Source organism: Salvelinus namaycush, unplaced genomic scaffold (genome assembly GCF_016432855.1).
Source record: "Salvelinus namaycush isolate Seneca unplaced genomic scaffold, SaNama_1.0 Scaffold609, whole genome shotgun sequence".
In the NCBI taxonomy this organism is placed as follows: domain Eukaryota; kingdom Metazoa; phylum Chordata; class Actinopteri; order Salmoniformes; family Salmonidae; genus Salvelinus; species Salvelinus namaycush.
Genome location: NW_024061319.1, coordinates 101,837 through 127,262, shown reverse-complemented (window position 1 = coordinate 127,262; position 25,426 = coordinate 101,837). Strand labels below are relative to the sequence as shown.

General features: G+C 42.2%; 2 protein-coding genes across 2 annotated transcripts; one reads left to right on the top strand and one right to left on the bottom strand.

Moving 5' to 3' along the window:
- Positions 1-385: 385 nt before the first annotated feature.
- Positions 386-16,783, bottom strand: LOC120042057 (transport and Golgi organization protein 1 homolog). The gene is made up of 26 exons (XM_038986951.1): positions 16,768-16,783; positions 16,319-16,452; positions 14,768-14,824; positions 12,471-14,634; positions 12,124-12,189; positions 11,900-12,033; positions 10,380-10,505; positions 10,230-10,251; positions 10,017-10,093; positions 9,834-9,911; positions 9,604-9,714; positions 9,077-9,148; positions 8,856-8,960; positions 8,622-8,738; positions 8,357-8,438; positions 7,232-7,284; positions 7,018-7,108; positions 6,802-6,940; positions 6,422-6,614; positions 6,166-6,233; positions 5,764-5,852; positions 2,327-2,401; positions 2,175-2,221; positions 803-1,151; positions 554-646; positions 386-495 (listed from the first exon to the last, which is right to left on the bottom strand). The coding sequence occupies exons 1-26, from the start codon at positions 16,781-16,783 to the stop codon at positions 386-388; spliced, it is 4,668 nt and encodes a 1,555-aa protein (XP_038842879.1).
- A 6,154-nt stretch (positions 16,784-22,937) lies between these two features.
- Positions 22,938-24,057, top strand: LOC120042060 (eukaryotic translation initiation factor 2 subunit 1-like). Its single transcript, XM_038986953.1, has 2 exons — positions 22,938-23,076; positions 23,333-24,057. The coding sequence occupies exons 1-2, from the start codon at positions 22,963-22,965 to the stop codon at positions 23,456-23,458; spliced, it is 240 nt and encodes a 79-aa protein (XP_038842881.1). The 5' UTR covers positions 22,938-22,962; the 3' UTR covers positions 23,459-24,057.
- Positions 24,058-25,426: the final 1,369 nt, after the last annotated feature.

Sequence of the window (25,426 nt, the reverse complement as noted above, 5' to 3'; positions counted from 1 at the left end):
CCAAAAGCTTGGGGTCCATTTATTTTCAATAATTTCCACAGGAAACCATGATAACATTGTGAAATGAATACAAAATCAACATAATACCCTTTCAAAAACTTAAAATCCTCAGTCATACAATAGAAATGTTATTGCACAATAGGACTTGCAGAGTAACAAGCCTCAGTTCTACTCCTCTTCAAGTCGTTATTACATTTCAGACACGAAACATAAGACATTGATTTTCTGATGCTTTAATAGGAACACTAACTTTTTAGATACTTCTGTTGTTTGCAAGTATATCATATGATATTTATTTTCAGCATATTAAAAACAAAAAGGAAAAAATAAAGAGATGAATCGTGGTTGATTAAATGTAGCCAGGTCGTTAACGGTTGGCAGGTGTCTAAGGCTCTGCCATGGCAGAGCTGACTGAGTCATGGGGGGCAGCTGTTGCCTGCTGGGAGCTGTAGTCTTGCCCCTGGCCCTGGGGGCCAGCGTCGGGCTGGGGGCCCACTGAAGAGTCATGGCCATGTGGGACCTGTGGCTGCACAGGGAAGTCTTTGGGGCCGACATGAGGAGGGAATGGGGCCACCCCAGGGGGCAGGTGTCGGAGTGGGATGGAAGTGATCAAGTGGTCCATAGTGCACGTAGGTATGTGGGGGTCCTATGGGTCGGGCCATAGGAAGGTAGAAGGAAAAATGAACATACAAATATAACACTGTAGTACCAACATAACAATAGCATTGCTAACCACAACTGAAATACTAATAGCAAAGACTCAACTTGAGATAAAAGTTGGCGGCCAGAATTCACCACCTACCGAATGGAGGAGGCACCGGTCCATAGTGAGGAGGTGGAGGAAGGTACCGGTTGTGTGGGGAAGAGGGACCGTAAGCACCAGGAGGTGGAGGCCGATGTCCGGGTGGTATCATTGGACCAGGCGGGTGTCCGTTAGGCGGTGGGGGTCCAGGAGGCATCATGCCTGAGTGTCCGTTGTCTGGTCGGTACACGGGAGGCATGAAGGATGGGGGAGGAGGGATGTGGTGTGGTCCGGGAAGGGGACGGTGGCAGTGTCCGGAGGGATGGCTGATGACTGGTCTGAGGCTTGAGTCGAGGGGGGAGCTGATGGGAGAGACTAGCAGGGAGCCAGGACCCTGAGGTCGAGAGTTCTGGAGGAACACAAAAAAATATTAAAACAAAGAATAGCAATAGGTCCATTGTGCTTGTAGCCCTGCTGCTGGCACCAACAATGAGAGACCCTTTCATCTGATTCAAACAGTTTGTTAGGTTAGAACAAAACAAACAATTATGCACTGGTGAGAAAGACAACAATATCCCACAATAATAAGTCAAGTTACACAGTCCCACAAGAATCACACGACCAAGTTCCACACACTGATTCAGAATCAGGACCGTTTCCACAAAGCATTAACCTCAAACACACACAGCTTTAAATGATAACACATTTGAGATATCCATCATGTAGTTGTGCTGAAGTTATGGCTTTGTGGAACAGTGTCACCAATTCATTCAATGGGGGTCAGAGGGAGGGTGTTGTAATATAGGGAAAATATAAAAGGAGCTTACAGACGGGCCACGGGAAGCGGCAAAGGTCTTCAGACTTCAATGGGAGTAGGGCGGCAAAACGCAAGCAGTTTCGCAAGTGGCGCCATTCGTGGTACTCACTCCAGTGAGCGGCGGCGCTGGCTCTACGCTCAAGGCTTCAAAATATGCATGGTTGACCAATGAGCAGAGTTCTTCTCGCCAACCAACCAACCAAACTATGTTTTAATCACAACCGCCGAGCTGACAACAACCGGGACCGCTGGCATCTACACACGGTAGGCAGAAATGTTCAGTTTACCGCAGCCGTTAGTAAGCGCCTTAAAACAAGCAACCACGCATGTCAGAATCCAGTCAGCAATGTTAAGTCTGACAACCATGTGACGCCACTACCCAGCTGACTGCCACTCCAGCCACTGATCCACGGCTGGGGTAAGCATGCTCACACACACATCCGCATCCCTGCCACCGCTGCCTCGAACATAATACTCACTGCCTCTGGGTTCTCTGTGGAGGCCTGGGCCTCAGCCTGTGACTCTAGTGGAGCGGTCTGTTTAGTGCAAACACACCCACATGATGGAGGAACAGGGGGGAGAGATGCACATTGTCTCAAATTGACTGAAACTTACCGAGCTGCCCAGATTGCTTGGTGAGGATGTACGTGGGGCCATGGTGTCTGTGGAGGAACAAAGGGAAGAATGATTAGAGGAGATATAGGATAAGGGCTCGATTAGGGAATAATACCACATCAAACCTCATTGACAAAAAATACAATCCCTACCAGGTCTAGCAGCCACTGGGTGTTTGTGGTACGGAGAGTAACGGCGGCCGTGAGGGTCAGAGTGAGGTCGTGGTCCTGTTGGACAATAAATACACGGTGATACATCAACGTAAAACACTGCAATATTCTCAAATCTTCTAGAATGCTAACCTTGGCTCTCCTGGTTGTCATTAGGCACCTGACTCTAGACCACGTTACTGGTTCATGCTACCATCTATTTATAGCAAAGTCTGGTCTATTTGCAGTCCGAGGAAAATGTTTGGTCATGTCATGGTAGGATATTATTCTTCCAGAACTAGAAGTACCAGTATCAGAATATTTGAGATTCTTCAAAGAAGCCACCCTTTGCCTTGATGACAGCTTTGCACACTTTTGGCATTCTCTCAACCAGCTTCATGAGGTAGTCACCTGGAATGCATTTCAATTAACAGGTGTGCCTTGTTAAAAGTTAAATTTGTGGAATTTCTTTGCTTCTTAATGCGTTTGAGCCAATCAGTTGTGTTGTGACAAGGTAGGGGTGGTATAAAGAAGATGGTCTTTTACCAAATAGGGCTAAGTCCATATTATGGCAAGAACAGCTCAAAGAAGCAAAAAGAAACGACAGTCCATTACTTTAAGACATGAAGATCAGTCAATCTGGAAAATTTCAAGAACTTTTAAAGTTTCTTTAAGTGCAGTCGCAAAAACCATCAAGCTCTATGATAAAACTGGCTCTCATGAGAAACGCCACAGGAAAGACCAAGAGTTACCTCTGCTGCAGAGGATAAGTTCATTAGAGTTACCAGCCCAAATAAATGCTTCAGAGTTCAAGTAACAGACACATCTCAACATCAACTGTTCAGAGGAGACCACGTGAATCAGGCCTTCATGGTTGAATTGCTGCGAAGAAACCACTACTAAAATTCTGCAGTGATACGCCATCCCATCTGGTTTGCGCTTAGTGGGACTATCATTTGTTTTTCAACAGGACAATGACCCAACACACATCCAGGCTGTGTGAGGGTTATTTGACCAAGGAGAGTGATGAGTGCTGCATCAGATGGCCTGGCCTCCATAATCACCCGACCTCAACCCAATTGAGATGGTTTGGGATGAGTTGGACCCCAGAGTGTAGGAAAAGCAGCAAACAAGAGCACAGCATGTGGGAACTCCTTCAAGACTGTTGGAAAAGCATTTCAGGTGAAGCTGGTTGAGAGAATGCCAAGAGTGTGCAAAGCTGTCATCAAGTCAAAGGGAGGCTACTTTAAAGAATCTCAAATATATTTGATTTGTTTAACACTTTTGGTTATTACATGATTCAATATGTGTTGTTTCATAGTTTTGATGTCTTCACTATGATTCTACAATGTAGAAAATAGTAAAAATAAAGAAAAACCCTAGAATGAGTAGGTGTGTCCAAACTTCTGACTGGTACTGTGTGTATGTGTATATACAGTTGAAGTCGGAAGTTTACATACAGTTAGGTTGGAGTCATTAAAAATAGTTTTTCAACCACTCCACAAATTTCTTGTTTACAAACTATAGTTTTGGCAAGTCGGTTAGGATTACGTTCATCTCTAGGAGACAGAACGCGTCTCCTTTCTGAGCAGTATAACGGCTGCGTGGTTCGATTACAGGCTCAAAATGGCCAGAAACAAAGACTTTCCTTCTGAAAGGCCAGCATCCCGGAGTCGCCTCTTCACTGTTGACGTTGAGACTGGTGTTTTGCGGGTACTATTTAATGAAGTTGCCAGTTCCTCAACGTGTGAGGCATCTGTTTCTCAAACTAGACACTAATGTACTTGTCCTCTTGCTCAGTTGTGAACCGGGGCCTCCCACTCCTCTTTCTATTCTGGTTAGAGCCAGTTTGCGCTGTTTTGTGAAGAGAGTAGTACACAGCGTTGTGCGAGATATTCAGTGTCTTGGCAATTTCTCACAAGGAATAGCCTTCATTTCTCAGAACAAGAATAGACTGACGAGATTCAGAAGAAAGTGCTTTGTTTCTGGCCATTTTGAGCCTGTAATCGAACCCACAAATGCTGATACTCCATATACTCAACTAGTCTAAAAGGAGGCCAATTTTATTGCTTCTTTAAATCAGGACAGTTTTCAGCTGTGCTAACATACTTGCAAAAGGGTTTTCTAAAGATCAATTAGCCTTTTAAAATGATAAACTTGGATTAGCTAACAACGTGCCATTGGAACACAGGAGTGATGGTTGGTGATAATGGGCCTCTGTACGCCCATGTAGATATTCCATTAAAAAAATAAAAGCCGTTTCCAGCTACAATAGTAATTTACAACATTAATGTATACACTGTATTTCTGATCAATTTGAAAAATAAAGGACATTTCTAAGTGACCCCAAACTTTTGAACGGTAGTGTATATTTTAAATATATATATATATACAAATGTATGGAATGCAGTAATCCCACAAGGGAAAGCAAAGGCTGAAGCTTTAGTAACCTAACGAGTTGCCACACACATATGATCTCACAACAGCTGAACACAACAAAAACACCACCATAGTACTGAAAGAGCAAGAGGGATGCAAGAGCGGTTATTCCAAATTGTGAAAGCAAACGAAGGCATGGGAACATTCTGGATCGTCTGGACACGCAAACACAGGTGAGAAAGATGGGTATGGCAGTAGAGGGAGAAAAGATGGCAGTGAAAGAGACAGGAAAGAATGTCTTCGAAAATCAGAGAGGACGTAATTAGAAGACAAACATGAGGAAGAGGAAAAGGTCAAATGGGTACCAACTAGGAGCAGGATGAGAGCAGTAGGAAGAAAAATAAGGGAAATTATTGGAACACCACAGCGGAGGTAAAGACAGGGAAAAAGGAAAGGTGAAAAAGAAGCGGGGAGTCAGGGCATACAAGGGTGAACAAGGGGGGGGTGGTTGATTGGCTGAGGGATGGTACTGCTCGGCCAATCAGGGCCAAGGCTGTCCGGGGCGTGGGTTCAGGAGACTCACGGTAGGGCTTGTTCCTTCGCCCCACAGGGGGAGGGGGGGGGCACCCGTGAACTTCTTACAGGGCCTGTACGAATCACCTGTTTAGCAAAACCATTTAACAACAAAACACTCAGCCAAATACCACTCTCAGTCTCTCCACATTGGACCAGCTACAAGGAATTCAAATCAAAACCCCAGGAAAACATGCATTTCAGAGGGTGGACGTCAAACAGCAGATGAGGTATCAGACAGTCAAAAAGTCCAAGATCTAATTTGAAACGCAGTCACAGATGATATCCAACCGACAAGACAATAGAAATGGTCAGGAACGTTACAGAACGTTCAGATAGAAATATGATTCTCTGTCCTCAAGAATAGAGTCATATCAGCCCTATTCATTTCATTTCTACCTGCAAGTTATGTTCTGACGATTTTGCCTTACTGAATGCACCCCAGACGTGCCAGTACTAAATAACGTGAACTGAGGATTGGTTCTTACCTCGTCGGAGAGGCATGGGAGCCATCCCAGGGGTGGGCTTGAACAGAGGCCTACAGAGCTCCTTCAGCTTGCTGGACATGTCAGTCAGTCTAGGGTGAAAAAGAGAACAGGCATTTAGATTCTCAATACTGTACCTCCAAATCTAGACTAATACAGCTTACTGCATTGCAAAACTGTGACCAAAACACTTGCATTTGTGGCCCTTCGACTTGGCAGTGCAACCTTTGGTTCACAATGTGCCTCTTTTTACTTTACTATTATGACTAATTCAAAAAGTAAATGTGAGATTGACCAAAAATAAACCAAATGAAAGGATCTGCCTGTCTCCATTTTGAGTGAGAAATAGGCGAGCCCTGCTTTGGTATAGCCCAATTGAGTCTGTTGTATTAGTGTTGCACTCACAAGTTACGAATGTTAGTTGTTTCCTTCTTCTCGTCGAACAGAGCTTGCTCTGCGGCGCGTGCAATCACCTAGAGAGAAAGAAGAGACATTTAAAATCTCCTGTTTTGGACTAAACTCACCTTACAAATGACTGGCCAAACAGAAGACTTAAAAAAAAAAATCCTGATCCTAATGTATGTGCCATCGATGGGGGTTGAGAAATGAGACATTTGTTGTTTCTTTAACAAATGGACTAATAAAGTTGTATTGTACAAACCCAGTTCTCGTGAGATTTCTGCTCCTGCTCAATGATCTGAGCTTTGTAGAACTTCTCGGTCCATTTCAGCTCGTCCTGGATCTCCTTAACGCGCTGCCTACACACCTTGACCTCCTCCTCTAGGGCCTTGCCATCCATCTCCGTCAGCCGGTCTTCCTTGTTGGGGCGCTCAAACTCCTCCTTGGTCAGCTTCCTGTAAGGCGACACACAAATTAAATCAAACTATTTAAAGACCATTTGAAAACCTCAAACCTCACAGTAAAAGAATACAGTAAAAGACAAGGAAAAATGTTTTTTTTTTTTACATGCTGTGGAACCATGGAGAACAAACCCTACTATGGTATTAACACATGAACTGCACTGCTTCTGATTCCACTTACTGCTGCAAAGCATTCTCCTTCTGCTGGTACATCTCTGTCATGATGTCATTCTTCTGCTGCAGGGTCTTGTACTGGTTCTCCAGGTGGTTCTTGTCACTTTTCACCAACAAGATGTCATGCTCCAGCTTCTGAAATTGCTCTGTGGTGTAAACAAGTTGATAGTGTTGAGAGAGAAAAGGCAGTGATGCATATCAAATTCTAGTTGCTGGGACATACCTTCCAGCTCTTTCCTGGACTTCTCTTCGTTCAGCAGCTTGGTCATGAAGCGATCGCGCTCTTCCTCCACAACAGACAGAGTGGTCTGGACCTGTGGAAAGTTCTTCCAACAGTTAGTGGAAGAGTTGACACACTTCTTGGTTCTGAGCACAAGTTTTACCTGCCTTCAGGTACACAGAAATCTGGGTCCGTTCAAGAAAGAACTCAGTCTTACCCGAGAGACATCCATCATTTGCTTATGGCGGTTTTGGATGATGGTCTGCTTGTCTGAAACAAATAATTGTAAACACAGTGACACGTTTCAGGAAAGTAGGCGTATGTCGCGCGTCAATACTTCACAGGAGAGGCATTTGAATGTATAACTATCAAAATGCATTTTTGGGGGCAAAATGCCTTCTGGTACGTGAACTTCCATGTGCCTTAATAACAAACTTGTATGCCATCCGTAAATACGAATAAAAATGGTAAACTATGAGCAGAGTTAGTTTAGCCACGGAAAAAGGAAGGAACCTTCCCTCTAGCCATGATTGGCTGAGATAATGGATGAGCTGGACGCGCCATGAAACGAGTTCGGATTGGTCTGCCATGTAGCACGCTTCTGTCTATAACATGAGCTTCTCAGTATGTGTAAGTAACCCTTTCTAACGCAGCTTTTTTGAAAGATGCTCTCCACTTTTAGGAGACCCAAGTTTTGAAATCAGTGGACTGTCTGGTGGAAGCAGAGTATGATAGCTAAGGAGATGGAGAAAATTCTGTGGTTTGATTGCAAATATGCAGAGGCAGTCGAAAATAGAACACATAGAAGGCTGTTGTATAAAACACCTGTCTCCTGAATACATCATCAAACTAAGGGAAACCATTTTCAGATATAAGTTTCTAATTTTGTCAGAAAGTCGTTTTCTCATTGCAAAATAAAGCATATTGTTAGCTAGCTAACAATATGTGTGAACAATGCTGAATGGGTATAGACAAAGAAGAGCTCTCCAGTATGGGTTACAAGTTTATCAACTTTCAAAGCAGAATTACTTTCCCATTGTTCCTCAACTGTAGTGTATGATATACCATTTTGATGCTCCGAGTCTCTACTTTAATCCAATGTAAAAAAACACAATTTCAAATTTTGCTACATAAGACCAAATCACATGACAGTATCCTAATCAGAGAAGGCTGGTGGGAGGAGCTATAGAAGGACTGGCTCACTATAAAGGCATAAATGGAACGGCGTCAAGCACACTGTTTACATGTATTTGGTTCCATTCCAGCCATTACAAGGAGCCCGTCCTCCTATAGCTCCTCCCACCAGCCTCCTCTGATTAGGACACCGTGTCAGGTGACTTACCGTTAGAGGCTACCCCGTTAGCAACAACTCCACCTTTCAGGTCATCGCAGGCCTCCAGGTCTCCTAGCAGGTCAGATAGAACCTGCCAGAGAGGTTGAGAACCACCAATTGATACATTACACTTTTCCCCTGGAATCAGTCAAGAAGTATTTTTTTGGAACATAATACAGGTGACATGTTTCTTTGTCATCAGGGTGCATTTGAGAAGGTGTGAACAGGAATTGATGTGTGTAACAATATCGTAACGTGTAAAAAAAAACTCAACATTGTGGTCCTTCTGAAGGAGGGAATCCTCCAGGTCTTTCTGGGACTTCTGGTAGACTTTGATCTGCTCGCTTGTCTCCCTGTGCTTCTCCTCCCACAACTTGGCAGCATGGTGCAGCTGTAACAAGGAAATTAGGTCATCAGGACGGTGCAATGCAGGCCCTGCATGGCCAATGAGTCCTACACAATGTCATGAGGCTTAAAGTGTGAATCGTTGTTCCATATTGGTACTCACCGAGAGGTTCTCCTCCTTCAGGGTGGCAATATCCTTCTCCAGAACCTGGACCTGGACAATCCGGGCATCTTCGCGGAGCTTGGCTTCATCCATCAGAATGGTAGACTACAGATTCAATGATAAGGATAATGAAAAGGAAATAAACACTTTACATTTGATTGTTGCAATGTTAATATATTTGACATATTTTCATTGGGCCTGTTCACTTATATGACCTATACCTTCGACAGTGCATCCTGGGTCTTCTTCTTGCTGCGCTTCAACTTCTCAATGGTTTTGTCCATTTCGGACATCTATGGGCAAAGATAATGATAAGCATAATGACAACCATCTTTCTCTGTCCTCATCAACGAGCCATCCTATTTAGGATAGTAGCTGGCTAATAGTAGCTGCCTATGCTGTCTACATCACGAAAGCAACTGCTCTCTAGGGTGTCTCTCTCTCATTTGCAGGCTGTCCCTTTCTCTCTGTCTGCCCGCACAAGTCCATGCAGCTGTAGGTGCAATGGATTGTGGTCATTTTAGTCAATTACCACATTTTCTGCACTAAACTATGTGGAATATTTATTCTCCTGTTGAAAACTACAACGTCCCGAAGTATGTGCTTGATTTGATTTCTCTCTAGAGAAACGGCACATTGAGCTCACATAATAAACTAACTTAATGGAATTCAAATAATTGAACCGACGTCAGAGAATTGGTTGTTCTGAAACATTTTAATTACAGCTAAATCGCTCAATACTACTCACCATATCTTCATGTTTCGCAGTATTGGCCCGCTCTTTGTCAAAGGATATGGCGTGTAAGTTATTTTCCTCGTCCAGGCGCTCATTTTGTCTCTCCATCTCTTGCACAATATTCTATTGGACAGAAAAAGAAAATGCGTAGTCAATTTAAACACTATGGAGAAGAAAAAAATAATAAAAGATCTAATAATGACAATGACATGTGATCAAGATAATATTTCTTAGAGACTCACCTCCAATTCCTGGATCTTTTCCAGAGATAAAGTGGCAGATTTTTCAGACAGCTTTTGCTTTTCTTTAAGTTCTTCGCCCTGAGGGGAACCCAGTAGAAATATACTGTCAAAACATTATGTACCTTAATTCACATTGAACTCAAAAGTCTGGATCTTAGTCAGTGAAAAGTCTCTGCAACTTACCTGTTGCTGCAGTTCAGCGACCTTTTGGAGTATCTCCTTCTTCTCTTGTTCAAGCTTTTTCATCCTGTCCACCATCTCTTTTTCAGTAGCGAATAAAAACCATGACAAGAGTATGAAATCAGACATGGTTTACACATGACAAGAACACCAGCCTGTAAGCAATATGAATGAGGATTCACTATGCACCCTAAATAGCCAGAGAGAAGAACTTACTTAGATATGACTTGCTTTTGACCTGTGAGAAGGAAAAGAAAAGTGGCAGCAAACAGCCTCCTCAACGGTAGCATACAATACATCATAGAATAACATAAAGCAATCAGATAATGAAATTATGAAAGCAGTAACTGTGCAACAACGACTTACAGATAGAATGCTCCTCCAGAAGAGGAAGCCGATGACCCCGGCACCTGCAGTGACCAGCACGGGTTCACAGGACACGCCGTAGAAGTCTGGACCTGGCTTCCAGTGCTCTGGCAGGCTGGTGACCAACTGGGGAGAGACAGGTCCAATCAGTGTTACTACAGCACCATGTCAGGCTTAGCAAATAAGTTGGGTAATAGCTGGGCTGAGATGACAGAAGAAAATAAGTGATGTTAAAAACATTGAACTAAACCATCAGGCATTCCAGTGTTCTGTTTACAAGCATGGCTAATGGTTATCCCACTGAGCACCCTCTCAGTCAATGCAGAGGCATATCTTCAGATCAAATCAAGGTGGGTTTAGAAATAGATGTAGCCTATAACCTAGTTGTTGATCAAAATCAATAGAGAGGATTTGCCTTGACCTTATGTACTTAATGGGGATTGGATTGGACTGGGGCCCTACCACTGTCCAACCATGGTGACCTTTGCACAATACAGAACTTCCATCCCAGTCGCTCAGTGAAATTCAGGGATTGGCTAAATGAATCACCACAGAGTGGATCTAACTAACAAGCCTTAGGCCTATGTGGATTTAGAGTGCAAAAGATTATGGAATGTAATCTCAAGTGATAGTTATGTAAGGGGAAGCTGTCAAAGCAAAATTCAACAACTTGAAGGCACCTCTCGATCTGAGACCCAGATATAGGAAGAACGGATACTGCTAGTCTGGAAAGTGAGCCATTTTTTAAATGAGGAAGAGGACAGGCAAATGACGTTGCCAACAAGATTCAGTTTCAATGTAGCCTAGCTATCCAGCCATGTGGCGGCCTAAGACTTGACTAGCCAGCTAGCTACATTGTAGCCAACTACTTACATATCGAAGTACAAGACAGTACAAGACAGGCAGTTGATCAGATTCTGTCATCAGGGGCAAAGTGGGTAAAGGGGTTGTTTCTTCCGAATCCATCGCTACTGTACGTTACTTTGACAGTTGAGCTGGCTATCTAGTTAGTTTGGCTTGTGACTTGCAATGCAACTCGTTTGCGTAAACCAACAACATGTCTACTAGCCTCCTTTTAGAGTTCTGAACGTGATTCCTTTCTAAGCAAAACGCACAAAGCCTGGTAAAACGAGCGGGGGTATCATTTATATCCCACTCAATAAGCAAAACACTGGCTGTGGACACTTAACTTCAGTCTACACTTCACTAGAACAAGTCAACAAAAAAATGGGAAAGGATCACTGAACCTGGGCTGCATTCAGTACGTTTTTACGTTCTGGAACGTTTCATTTAACGGAAACGGTGCTGTACTCAAGTACCAGTTGAAAAAAGGGGAAGGGTTGGGTAACGCTGTCAGCATGGCAAATGCCGCCCCCCAAATAAAAATAATACATGCATTGTCCCAGCAATAATAAAATAAGTATGAATACTTGAGTCCTAAGCACTACATGCAGGCAATTAGTCAATTACAATAGGAAGGAAAGCATATTCACAAGAGAGAAATACATGAAGTAACTTACCATAACACCATATATTCCAAGATACTCATAAAACAGGGTGACGAGACGACCAGATAAAATTAGCACTGATACAAATGATGAACCACTCTGCTCATCTTCTTGGAAATCAGTGACAGGAGGTGACTCCAGAGATCCTGGAAATACAGCACAAGCAAATTAGGTTAATGCATACAGTTTACATCTCACCACAATTTCAAAAGTAGGGAAGTATAATGAACACCTACCTGAGGGAGGGTGATCCATGTCTACGCTAAGTCCCATGTTCATGGTATTTTCAGACATATCCCCATCTTTTGAAACATTCAGAGAGGTTCAAACAGTGAGTAAATGTTCATGCATTGCAATCTAACTGGCATTGTCAGGAAGTGTATTTGTTCTGTCAATAGATTACTATTTACTTTGTTGTACTTCTTGGGCATTTCTTAAATACAGCTTATTCTGCAAACCAAATCTCCAGGCATTATTATCATGTCATTAGCAATGTATGAGACTTTCCAAATATTTATTTAACAAAAGGTTTTAATCCTCCTATACTCTGACATGAACATAAACTGAAAAAAAGCATTATTACCTGTGTCAGGGTGTAGTTGACTGCCCACTGCCATGGGAGCACTGTTTCTGGCCGTTGAGTACTTCTGACGCAGGGTGAACACCAATTCCTGGAAGTCTTCCAAGATGGAAGTTTCCTCAACAAACTCACCAGCATCCTGCTGCTGTTCAGCGTTCTCATGGGCATCCAGCATCCTCTCAATCTCATCCAGGATTGGGGTTTCAGAGGCTTCCAAAATGGCTTCCAGCACCTTTTCAATGTCCTCACGGGCGTTTGTCTGGGACAGCCGGGCAGCCTTCAGCTCCAGGTCAAAAAACATGAACTCCAACCTAAAGAGGTTCTGAGGACCTAGAATCTTTTGGAGGCGCTCCATATCTTCCTCCTTGCAGCGGTGTCGCAATAGTGTCAGCCTCAACACATTGTCACTGTATTCCGCCTCTTTGTTTGGAAGGGGATCCAAAACTTTATCTTTAAGTGAGGGGGTGTGGCTTTCAGCATCATTTTCAGTCTCATGCACCTCAGGTTCTATGTCAATAGCCTCGTCGTGTTGGACCACATCCAACACATCACTGGATACAACATCGGTTTGTGTATAATTATTGGGTTGCTCTGGCCCAAATTCAGATAGACTTTCTGTGTCATTTTCATCAGTGTGCTCAGTTTTGGATGAAGACAATACTGCATTTTCATCCTCTAGCAACTCTTCCTCAATCTCTTCCCCCTCTAGGTGTATTGAATCCTCCTCCTCTATGGGGAGTTCTTGATGGCTCTCTTTCACCATTGTGTTTCTACTTGGATCTGGGACCTTCTGGTATGGTTCTTGAAATAGTCTGAAAAGATCTGTACCACCCTGTTTAAATGTATTCTCTACTTGTGAGAAATCTATTGACTCCTCTTTTTGTATGGGGAGTTCTTCAACAGCTTGTTTCTGCTCTGATTTGTTCATTTTACTATCAAAGTCTGAGAGCATGTCTGTCTGTGAGAGCTGTTTAGGGACTGGGCTGTCATCTTCTGTGAGATTCTCTGCTAAAGCCTCAGTGTGTTCAAAGGGACTCGCCTCATCAGCAGGAGGTGTTGAAGGTTCGATGTCACCTTCTTCAGTTTCATCCTCAAACTGCAACGTCTGAGAATCCTCATCAGGTACTTTGACAGCATCCTCACTGAAATTAGAGTCCGCAGATTCCTCAAAGATTAGCTCAGAGGAAGTAGAACAGCCAAATGACTCCTTGGGTTCTTCAATTTTGGGAGGCTCCTCTGGTGTAATCTCACCTTCGTCATCATCCTCCTCGTCATCTTCCTCTGAACCGGCAACATAAGCTATTCTTTCCCCACCACTGACAATGTTAAAAACGGTATCACCAAATGCAGACCACAGGTTATTGTCCTTGGAGTCCTGTTTCTGTGTATGAGGTACCTCTGATAGACTGTCTTCCTCATCTGTCTGATCAGATTCCGGAATGTTCTCGTGTTCCAAATTAGAACTTTCTTCAGAAAAAGCCAGCAATGGAGTTTCCCTGAGATGATGATCACTTTCCTCATCCTGCTGATATTCAGTCTTGTCACTTTCCTCGTCATATGGAGTCACCTTCCAAGTGTCCTTATCATTGGAAGTGACAGCATCAAAAGTTATTCCTAGTGTGGTGTTTAACTCAGGAATAGATCTGCCTTCTGAAAAACCATCAGGTGCATTTTCTAACTCAGAATCATCTTTGGATTCAGGTTCTGAGGGGGTTTCTTTGATCTCACCTTCCTCTGGTTCAACAACACTGTACGGCACTGTCCTCTGCTGATCTTTCTGAAGGTAATCTTTGATCCTCTCAGCTGTGGTCTCAAGTACAGTGTTAGATTCCACTCCCTTTGTGTCAAGAGTTTCAGGCTGAGGCAGAGAGGACTCTAAAGCCTCAAAATGTCTCAGATCATCATTATCTGGAACCTCTACAACCTTATCAATGTCCTCAGGTACATCCCTATCAATCTCATCATTTTCTAACAGTGTCACTTCAGGTGGAGGCTCATCCACTTCCACCGTGGTGCTCTCAGCACTTTTGTTAAGGTACAAAGTCTCTGTGGTTACTTGCACAGATTCCTCCTTGTCTGTTAACAATAAAGAGGAACCTAACAGTGAATCAATGTCATAACTGTCAAACTTATCGTGTCCAGTGTCAAAGCAAACAATGTCGGTTTCCTGAAAAGAAAAAGAAAACATTGTTTGAGTCATACTACCTATTTCAGAAAGAAGTTCAGTCATTCCAGACAATGTTTTAAGCGATGATGCATTGGCAGTAGTGAACTAGGCCTACATCTATTTATTGACTTACCTCAGCAGGAATCTCCAATTCTTTTCCAGTGTATATGTGATTGATTACGAGTTGGTCCTTATTGAAGTAACCAAAGCGGTTACCAACCCATTGTAAGAAATGGAAACAAAACAGAGAATGAAACATGTTAACAAAACAGAAAAAGCTTCAACATTCCTTCTAGACTGCAATGTTATCATATACAGTACCAGTAAAGAGTTTGGACACACCTACTCATTCATGGGTTTTTCTTTATTTTCTACATTGTAGAATAATAGTGAAGACATCAAAACTATGAAATAACACATATGGAATCATGTAGTAAACCCTAAAAAGTATACAAAAAAATATCTAAATATATTTGATATTCTTCAAAGAAGCCCAAATCAAATCCAATTTTATTGGTCACATACACGTATTTAGCAGATGTAATTGCGGGTGTAGCAAAATGCATGTTGTGTTGTTGAAACAGGAATGCTTTTACAACAGTCTTGAAGGAGTTCCCACATATGTTGAGCTCTTGATGGCTGCTTTTCCTTCACTCTGTGGTCCAATTCATCCCAAACCATCTCAATTGGGTTGAGGTCGGGTGAATGTGGTCAAAAAGCCCTTACACAGCCTGGAGGTGTGTTGGGTCATTGTCCTGCTTAAAAACAAATAATTGTCCCACTAAGCACAAACCACATGGGATGGCATATCACTGCAGAATCCCGGTTAAGTGAGCCTTGAATTCTAAATAAATCACAGACAGTGTCACCAGCAAAGCACCCCCACACCTCTTCCATGCTTCACGGTGGGAACCACCCATGCGGAGATAATTCGTTCACCTACTCTGCATCTCAGAAAGACACGAAGGTTGGAACCAAAACTCTCAAATTTGTACTCATCAGATCAAAGGACAGATTTCCACCAGTCTAATGTCCATTGCTCGTGTGTCTAGGCCCAAGCAAGTCTCTTCTTATTATTAGGGTCCTTCAGTAGTGGTTTCTTTGCAGCAATTCAACAATGAAGGCCTGATTCACGCAGTCTCCTCTGATCAGTTGATGTTGGGCTATGTCTGTTACTTGAACTCTGTGAAGCATTTATTTGGGCTTCAATATGAGGTGCAGTTAACTCGCAGCAGAGGTAGCGCTGGGTCTTCCTTTCGTGTGGCAGTCCTCATAAGAGCCAGTTTCATCATAGCGCTTGATGGTTTTTGCGACTGCACTGTTGTCACAACACAACTGGCTCAAACGCATTAAGAAGGAAATAAATTCCACAAATAACATTTTAATAAGGCACACCTGTTAATTGAAATGCATTCCAGGTGACTACCTCATGAAGCTGGTTGACAGAATGCCAAGTCTGTGCAAAGCAGTCATCAAGACAATGGGTGGCTACTTTGAAGAATCTAAAATATATTTGATTTGTTTAACACTTTTTTGGTTGCTACATGATTCCATGTGTTTTCCAAAGTGTTGATGTCTTTACTATTTTCTACATTGTAGAATAATAGTGAAGTAAAACCCTTGAATGAGTAGGTGTTTCCAAACTTTTGACAGGTACTGTAATTTAATATTAACTCATACTTACACTCCCTGCACATATATTTGTCCTTTGGCCTGAGAGTTTATAGTAGACATATATAGTCTCTCCTTTTTTAAATGACAGAAACCGACAGTCTGGTCCGGTGAAATCGTTGAAAGCTTTGCCCCGGCACAGGAGCACTGTGGAGAGGAATGATTCAAAGATCAGTTGTTTCACGCCTACCAAAGATTCCAGCCCATTATCTCAGCGTCCTCCCTATGTGCCCCATGCACAATCAGGGCGTGAATAGAATACACATCACTAAAGTAAGCCTTGTTTTATCTGCTTCTCCATTTACAGAGCCAAAGTATCCAAAAGGAAAGCCAAGCATTAAGGCTAAATAGAATATTGTTTTTGTCTTGATAAGGTAGATGTAAAAAGAGAAGAACTTGCAAGCAGAGGGGTTAATGACATGCTAGTATTTTATGTCAACAATAGCTAGCTTTATAGCTAACCAGGCCTATAATCCATCTTGCAATTTGCTTCCTAAACCAACACAGAAGTATGATATATTTATGGTCAATTTAGTAAGTAACTATAGTAGTTGATTACAATTAAGCTCACATCTCTATTATTGTGTGTAGCTAGCTAGTTAGTTAACTAAGAAGACTGTCAGATCAATTGGCAAGTTGTCATGTAGTTAGTTAGTCAATGTTCACAAGTTTGGATTAGCTATGGGCCCTTGTGTGGCTTTGCCTTTGGGTTCAAGAAAATATATAGGCCGAAAGCTTGTTTATACATGGTGCAAGCTACTAACATAGTTACTACAAAAACAGTTATTATAGTTTCAGAATTTGGCAACTAGTCAGGCAGTAGCCAACACAGGCCGAGACTTCGCTTCGGCTACAACTAAGCAAGCTTAGGTTATTATGCATTGGTAGTGTAACGACCCTGGGTTTATAAGCGCGGAAATCGTCACGAGCCTGCTTTTGCGGCACAGTCGATAGCGCGCCGGACCTTGGGCTAGAAGTTCGAGGGTTCGAGACCTGCTCCCCACTGTTTCATTACATTGGTGTCAGAAGTGATCGGACCTTGCATCCACGACAGTGTGTGTGCTTGGCCGGTGAACGCGTTCCTGTAAGACGTAGAGTCGCAAGCTAGCGCGAGGACGCGCTCTTTGAAAGGAGGGAGTAGTGTAACGACCCTGGGTTTATAAGCGCGGAAATCGACTCTGCCGCACGGGCGTGCTTTTGCGGCACAGTCGATAGCGCGCTGGACTTCGGGCTAGAAGGTCGAGGGTTCGAGACCTGCTCCCTAACTGTTCCATTACAGTATTTACAACTAACGTTAACGACAGTTGCGCTAGGTTAGGCGAGTTTATCCCTTTGAAATGACAACGCCGGTCAAGCTAGCTAGCTATGGAAAGATGGAAGCATCCTGAAAGTTCGCTTGAGTTTAGCGCCAAGTACTTACCACTGCATTCCTCGTCTGCACATCTTTTGAAGTCGGAGAAGCTCCTTTCGACTGCGGCTTTGGGTATGAAATGATGAATACATAAAATAAAAATGTATACATAATAAACATTTACAGCCATGTTGGCAATTGGGCTGACTGGTTCTGCTCGACTATGAACAGATGAAGCCTAAACGTCAGCAAATCCAAGGCTGGAACAATTCGCAGGATGTTGATCGTAGAGGCAAATATCAAAATCTGGGCAGACAATGTCAAAAATAAGAGCAAGGACATGAAACCAGAACGCATAATAAAAGCGTCTTATTGCGTCACAATATACGTTCTGATTCGGGTTTATCACGTCTTTGTTGGATAGAACTAAACAGTCCACAAGTTTACTGACAAGTGAGCGCAATATCCCATTCGATTTCTCCATTCAATTGGACTTTCTGACTATCGCAGATTTATTATGATACATTAAAAGCACATGTTCATTGTTTTTCAGGCACTGGGTACCAAAACAAACAGAGAGGATAGATAGGACTCACATTTCCAGGATAGGCTATAAACTACGTTTATATTAACCTGTAAAAGTCAGAATTGATCAAATAAATGTTAATACAAATGCGTAGTTGCTGGACGAAGCTAAGGGTTGGCGATCCAGTTGTTTTTGTTTCACCTGTTATCAAAATAGTAGCCACTCCCACCCGAATAGACTACAATCACCCCATTAAACAGAGGACATCATTTTACTCACATTTGGGAGGACCCTCAATGACGGTAATGATCCAAGTCACATGTCATTGCCAATAAAATGACAAAAAAGCATTGCAACAAATTACAGTCCTATAACAAAGACAATTTATTTAATTACATGTTTTGATTTGACCTTTATCTAGGCAAGTCAGTTAAAAATAATTTCTTATATACAATGACGTTCTAAACCCTAAACCCAGACAACGCTGGGACAATTGTGCGCTTCCCTATGGGACTCCCAATCACAGCTGGTTGTGATACAGCCTGGAATCGAACCAGGGTCTGTAGACAGAAGCTGCTTTTCAGTCTCTCGATCTCAAGGCCATCAGACTGCGAAACATCACTAGCACATCAGAGGCGGCTGCCTATAGACAAAGATTTGGAATCACTGCCAATTTTAGAAATGGATCACTAGCCACTTTAATAATGTTTCCATATCTAGCATTACTCATCACAAACCAGCTCGTGGAGATAACAAAAATATATTTTGTTATTCCTTAACTGAAGTAAACTAAATACAATTAACAATGGTGTGTGTAGTCAGTAATCAGTAGTGTGAGTGTTTGTGTGCATAAATGTGATAATGAGGGGTGTTGAAAGGTGCCAAAGCAACCAAACGGCCACAAAAATGCCACAACCAAAAATCTATAAATGTGTCTGCATGGAGAGTCTCCCCAATGAATGGGGAATTGGTGCATTTATCCGGGAACACACCCTGGCCCAGGTGTGTCCCATGTCGCTGACGACCCTCCCAGCCCTGCCCGCCAACATCCTAATAAGGAAAACAAGAGCAAAGCGAAAGAATACGGCAGACAGAGCAGGAGGGTCGTCACAATATGTATAAACTGCACTCCACACTATTCTACGGTATCGTAGTCACTTTAATTGTGTTTACATACTGCATCACCCATCTCATATGTATATACTGTATTCTATACTATGCCACTGTATCTTCGTCCAATGCCGCTCTGACATACACTGCCGTTCAAAAGTTTGGGGTCACTTAGTAATGTCCTTGTTTTTGAAAGTAAAGCACATTTTTTGTCCATCAAAATAACATCAAATTGACCAGAAATACAGTGTAGAAATTGTTAATGTTGTAAATGACCATTGTAGCTGGAAACGGCAGATTTTTTATGGAATATCTACATAGGCGTACAGAGGCCCATTATCTGCAACCATCACTCCTGTGTTCCAATGGCACGTTGTTAGCTAATCCAAGTTTATCATTTTAAAAGGCTAATTGATCATTAGAAAACCCTTTTGCAATTATGTTAGCACAGCTGAAAACTGTTGTTCTGATTAAAGAAGCAATAAAACGGGCCGCCTTTAGACTAGTTGAGTATCTGGAGCATCAGCATTTGTGGGTTCGATTACAGGTTCAAAATGGCCAGAAACAAAGAACTTTCTTCTGAAACTCGGCAGTCTATTCTTGTTCTGAGAAATGAAGGCTATTCCATGCGAGAAATTGCCAAGAAACTGAAGATCTCGTACAACGCTGTGTACTACTCCCTTCACAGAACAGCGCAAACTGTCTCTAACCAGAATAGAAAGAGGAGTGGGAGGCCCCGGTGCACAACTGAGCAAGAGGACAAGTACATTAGAATCCATAGGCCTAATGGACACATGCTCAAACTCGCACACATTTGATAGAATAAAAAAAAAAAAAAAGGGGTAGGTGCTACATCCATTTTTGGACACACATTGTTTTAACCATGTTATGAGGCTATACAGTGTTTGTTTACATTTACAATGTTTACAAACACTGGAGGAAAACAAGTTCACACACACACTACCGTTCAAAAGTTTGGGGTCACTTAGAAATGTTCTTGTATTTGAAAGAAAAGCACATTTTTTTGTCCATTAAAATAACATCAAATTGATCAGAAATACAGTGTAGACATTGTTAATGTTGTAAATGACTATTGTATTTGGAAATGGCTGATTTGGAATGGAATATCTACGTAGGCGTACAGAGGTCCATTATCAGCATCCATCAGCGCAAACTGGCTCTAACCAGAATAGAAAGTGTGGGAGGCCCCGGTGCACAACTGAGCAAGAGCTCAAGTATATTGAAGTGTCTAGTTTGAGAAACAGACGCCTCACAAATCCTCAACTGGCAGCTTCATTAAATAGTACCCGCAAAACACCAGTCTCAACGTTACCAGCGAAGAGGCGACTCCGGGATGCTGGCCTTCTAGGCAGAGTTGCTAAGAAAAATCCATATCTAAGACTGGCCAGTAAAAATAAAAGATTAATATGGGCAAAAGAAGACAGACACTGAACAGGGGAAGATTGGAAAAAAGTGTTATGGACAGCCTAATCTAAGTTTGAGGTGTTCGGATCCCAAAGAAGAACATCCGTGAGACGCAGAAAAAATGAAAAGATGCTGGAGGAGTGCTTGACGCCATCTGTCAAGCATGGTGGAGGCAATGTGATGGTCTGGGGGTGCTTTGGTGGTGGTAAAGTGGTAGATTTGTACAGGGTAAAAGATCTTGAAGAAGGAAGGCTATCGCTCAATTTTGCAACGCTATGCCTACAACAGGACAATGAGCCAAAGCACAGCTCCAAACTATGCAAGAACTATTTAGAGAAGAAGCAGTCAGCTGGTATTCTGTCTATAATGGTGTGGCCAGCACAGTCACCGGATCTCAACCCTATTGAGCTATGGGAGCAGCTTGACCGTATGGTACCTAAGAACGGCCCATCAAGCCAATCCAACGTGTGGGAGGTGTTTCAGGAAGCACGGGGTGAAATCTCTTCAGATTACGACTTCAACTAGAATGCCAAAGGTGTGCAAGGCTGTAATTGCTGCAAATGGAGGATTCTTTGACGAAAGCAATAATTTCAGTTAAAAATCATTATTTATAACCTTGTCAACATCTTGACTATATTTCCTGTTAATTTTGCAACTAATTTCATGTATGTTTTCTTAGAAAACAAGGACATTTCTAAGTGACCCCAAACTTTTGAACGGTAGTGTGTGTGTATACAGTTGAAGTCGGAAGTTTACATACACTTAGGTTGGAGTCGTTAAAACTCGTTTTTCAACCACTCCACAAATTTCTTGTTAACAAACTATAATTTTGGCAAGTCGGTTAGGACATCTACTTTGTGCATGACACAAGTCAATTTTTCAACAATTGTTTACAGACAGATTATTTCACTTATAATTCACTGTATCACAATTCCAGTGGGTCAGAAGTTTACATACACTAAGTTGACTGTGCCTTTAAACAGCTTGGAAAATTCCAGAAAATGATGTCATGGCTTTAGAAGCTTCTGATAGGCTTCTAATCTACACACAATACCCCATAATGAAAAAGCAAAAACAGGTTTTTAGACATTTTAGCAAATGTATATTTAAAAAAAAAACTATAATATCACATTTACATAAGTATTCAGACCCTGTACTCCTCAATGCTTCACGGTGGAAACCACACATGTGGAGATCATCCGTTCACCTACTCTGCGTCTTACAAAGACACTGCGGTTGGAACCAAAAATCTCGAATTTGGACTCATCAGACCAAAGCACAGATTTCCACTGGTCTAATGTCCATTGCTTGTGTTTCTTGGCCCAAACAAGTCTCTTCTTCTTATTGATGTCCTTTAGTAGTGGATTCTTTGCAGCACTTCGACCATGAAGGCCTGATTCAGACAGGTCTGATTGTCTCCTCTGAACAGTTGATGTTGAGATGTCTGTTACTTGAACTCTGTGAAGCATTTATTTGGGCTGCAATTTATGAGGCTGGTAACTCTAATGAATTTATCCTCTGCAGCAGAGGTAACTCTGGGACATTCCTGTGGCGGTCCTCATGAGAGCTAGTTTCATAGCGCTTGATGGTTTTTGCGGCTGCACTTGAAGAAACTTTCAAAGTTCTTGAAATTTTCCGCATTGACTGAACTTCATGTCTGAAAGTAATGATGGACTGTCGTTTCTCATTGCTTATTTGAGGTGTTTTTGCCATAATATGGACTTGGTCTTTTACCAAATAGTGCTGTCTTCTGTATACCACCCCTACCTTGTCACAACACATTAAAAGAAGGAAAGAAATTGCACAAATTAACTTTTAACAAGGCACACCTGTTAATTGAAATGCATTCCAGGTGACAACCTCATGAAGCTGGTTGAGAGAATGCCAATGGTGTGCGAAGCTGTCATCAAGGCAAAGGATGGCTACTTTGAAGAGTCTCAAATATAAAATATATTTTTTGGTTAGCTGATTCCATATTGGTTATTTCATAGTTTTGATATCTTCACTATTATTCTACAATGTAGAAAATGTTAAAAATAAAGAAAAACCCTTGAATGAGTAGGTGTGTCCAAACTCTTGACTGGTACTGTATATACATACATTTTTTTATTAAAAAAGACAAAAGCATCCACTGAAAGTGACTTTTAGTCCAAGATCTGTGTCAGGGAAAAGGCTATATGCATCACAACATTGTGTCTCTTTGGGTCTCTGACAGATTAATCTGATAGCGCCGCCGCGCTACGTCATGACCACCACCACACTGGAGCGCACAGAGGGTCTCTCTGTCCTCAACCAGGCCATGGCTGCCATCAAAGAGAAGATTGAGGAGAAGCGAGGAGTGTTTAACATCCAGATGGAGGATTTTACATAAAAATCATGTTTGCTGTATTTTAATACATTAGGAAGAGGGGGACAATGGAAAGTCCAAGGTGGGGTGGTAGAAGTTTCATGTAAAACAGAAAATTGTAACTCCTGCCATATGTAATACATGCTTTGGAAGTCTTACTCGCCAGAGATCTCACATTAAAACAGTATTAAAAACAGCAACAATGTTCAGGACATTGCGCTTTCAATGTCCATGTGTTAATTGTCTTATATGTTTTCCTCCCCTCCAGGCGAAGGTTGTGACCGACATAGATGAGACAGAGCTGGCCCGCCAGCTGGAGCAACTGGAGAGAGAGAACGCTGAGGTGGACGGAGATGACGAGGATGGAGAGATGGAGGCCAAGGCAGAGGACTAAACTAGATGAAGAACTGAGGGATTGGATACGACGACGAGACCAATTATACATATGCAGTCCAGAGCATGTATTCATAAAGCATCTCAGAGTAGGAGTGCTGGTCTAGGATCAGCCCACCCCCCCATATGTAATCTTATGCATAATGATCTAAAAGGCTAAACTTATCCTAGATCAGAACTCCTATTTTGAGATATTTCATGAATACAGGCCTTGTCTGATGAGATGACGAACTTCATATCAAATCAAGCATTCTAGAACGTCTCTCCAACTGAACCCTTTGGATCAGTAGCAGGGACCCTCTCAGGGAGACTGATAGAGAGATGGCTACAGGCACTGACTGTCATACTGCCAAACAGGGCTGGGAAAGGCCTCTGTGATTATACCAATGGACACAATAACAACTGAATATGATCACTGAACCCTAGCTGTTTGAATTGCATAAGAACGGGTGGGTTGGGGTAGGATTAGCCTTTTTGTGCTGTAGCCAACTCCTCTCTGTGTGGAAGAGTTGGCTACAGCACATATAATACAAAATGGGACAAGGCTTGGGTTGGTGGGGTGGTAGCCTGGTCCCGTGCTGAATGTTCTTTAACCAACTCTTTGTGACACATGCCGTATAGGACCAGGCTAGAGTGAGTAGGGGTTTAGATAGATTCTGAGAATATAATAAGACAAGTGTTTTATATATAGCAAGGACATATTTTAGGAATGAGTACTTTTGAAAGTGGTTTTGACTATCTCCCCAACTCCATGAAAGGACAATAGCGTTCTTGTTGTTTTCCTGCTCAATATAGTTCAAGTGAAATGTCGGGCGGAAGAGAATAATGCTCACCTAACCAACTCACACAGATCTTTATAACTTAGGGTGCATTCTGGATATATTTCTATTTTGTCAGGACTACATTCTTAATATTACATTAAACAAATAGAAAAGTAAATATGTGTTATCAGGTTAGAAGTGATTGAAAGTGAAACATGCACTTAAATTAAATGTGGGATGCAGTTATAGCAGAAGCTGTTGGAGAAAGGTCCATGTGGGTACTCTAGCCTTTATCAAAGATTTTAAATAAGATGTTTAATTGTTGTCACGTGCACAGGATATGTACAGTGAAATGTGGTGCTTTATAGGGTCTGCCATGGCAGTACAGCACACCTGGAGCAAATTAAGGTTAAGTGCCTTGCTCAAGGGCAAATCAACCTTGTCGGCTGGGTTACTAGTCCAACACTAACAGCTAGGTGACCTTCTTCCACCCATTCACAAAATAAGCAAATTAACCATATTCGGCAGGGCAAGCACGAGATAGTGAGATCCTATTGGGGCGTTTTTGAATACATTTGCGTTTTTCCGTTATGGAACACTTACTCTGAAATGCGCATCTAAACAACGCACTTTTACCAACGTTTCTAAAAAGGTAAAGTCTACATAACTTAATCTACTCTGTTCGTAACATATTCTATTTTTGGGAACAGAAAACTGTATTGAGATTACATTTTTAATCGATGAGTAAATTACCACTGCCGGTCCCTGAGCTTCCTGTAGAAACTGAATCTGGCTCATTATTCTATTTTTGCTATTATCTCTGGTTGTAGTTTGTCTGCACTACAAATCCCAGAATTCCGTGTTAGCAGTCGGTAGCTAGTAACAACCCTGAAGGCTTACTAGTCAATCATCTAGTGTCGCAAAATATATATACGACTCTGCAAAATTGCTAGCTCTGTAGGGCGACAAACTATGTGTAATATTTGTGTTGTGGAGAAATGACCAGGCAGGAGACGGGAGTACAGTTAGTTTTCGTTTAGTCAAAACCTCTCGTGCTCTACAGTTCCCGGGCACACTAGTGCGCATGTGCATTTCCTATTAAGTGTAGTAACGTAACACTGTCGTACTACATAACTGCTTAGTAACAGCATAGTATACTACACTATGAAGATGAATCGACCTTCAATCAAGGTAAATATCGTGCTAGC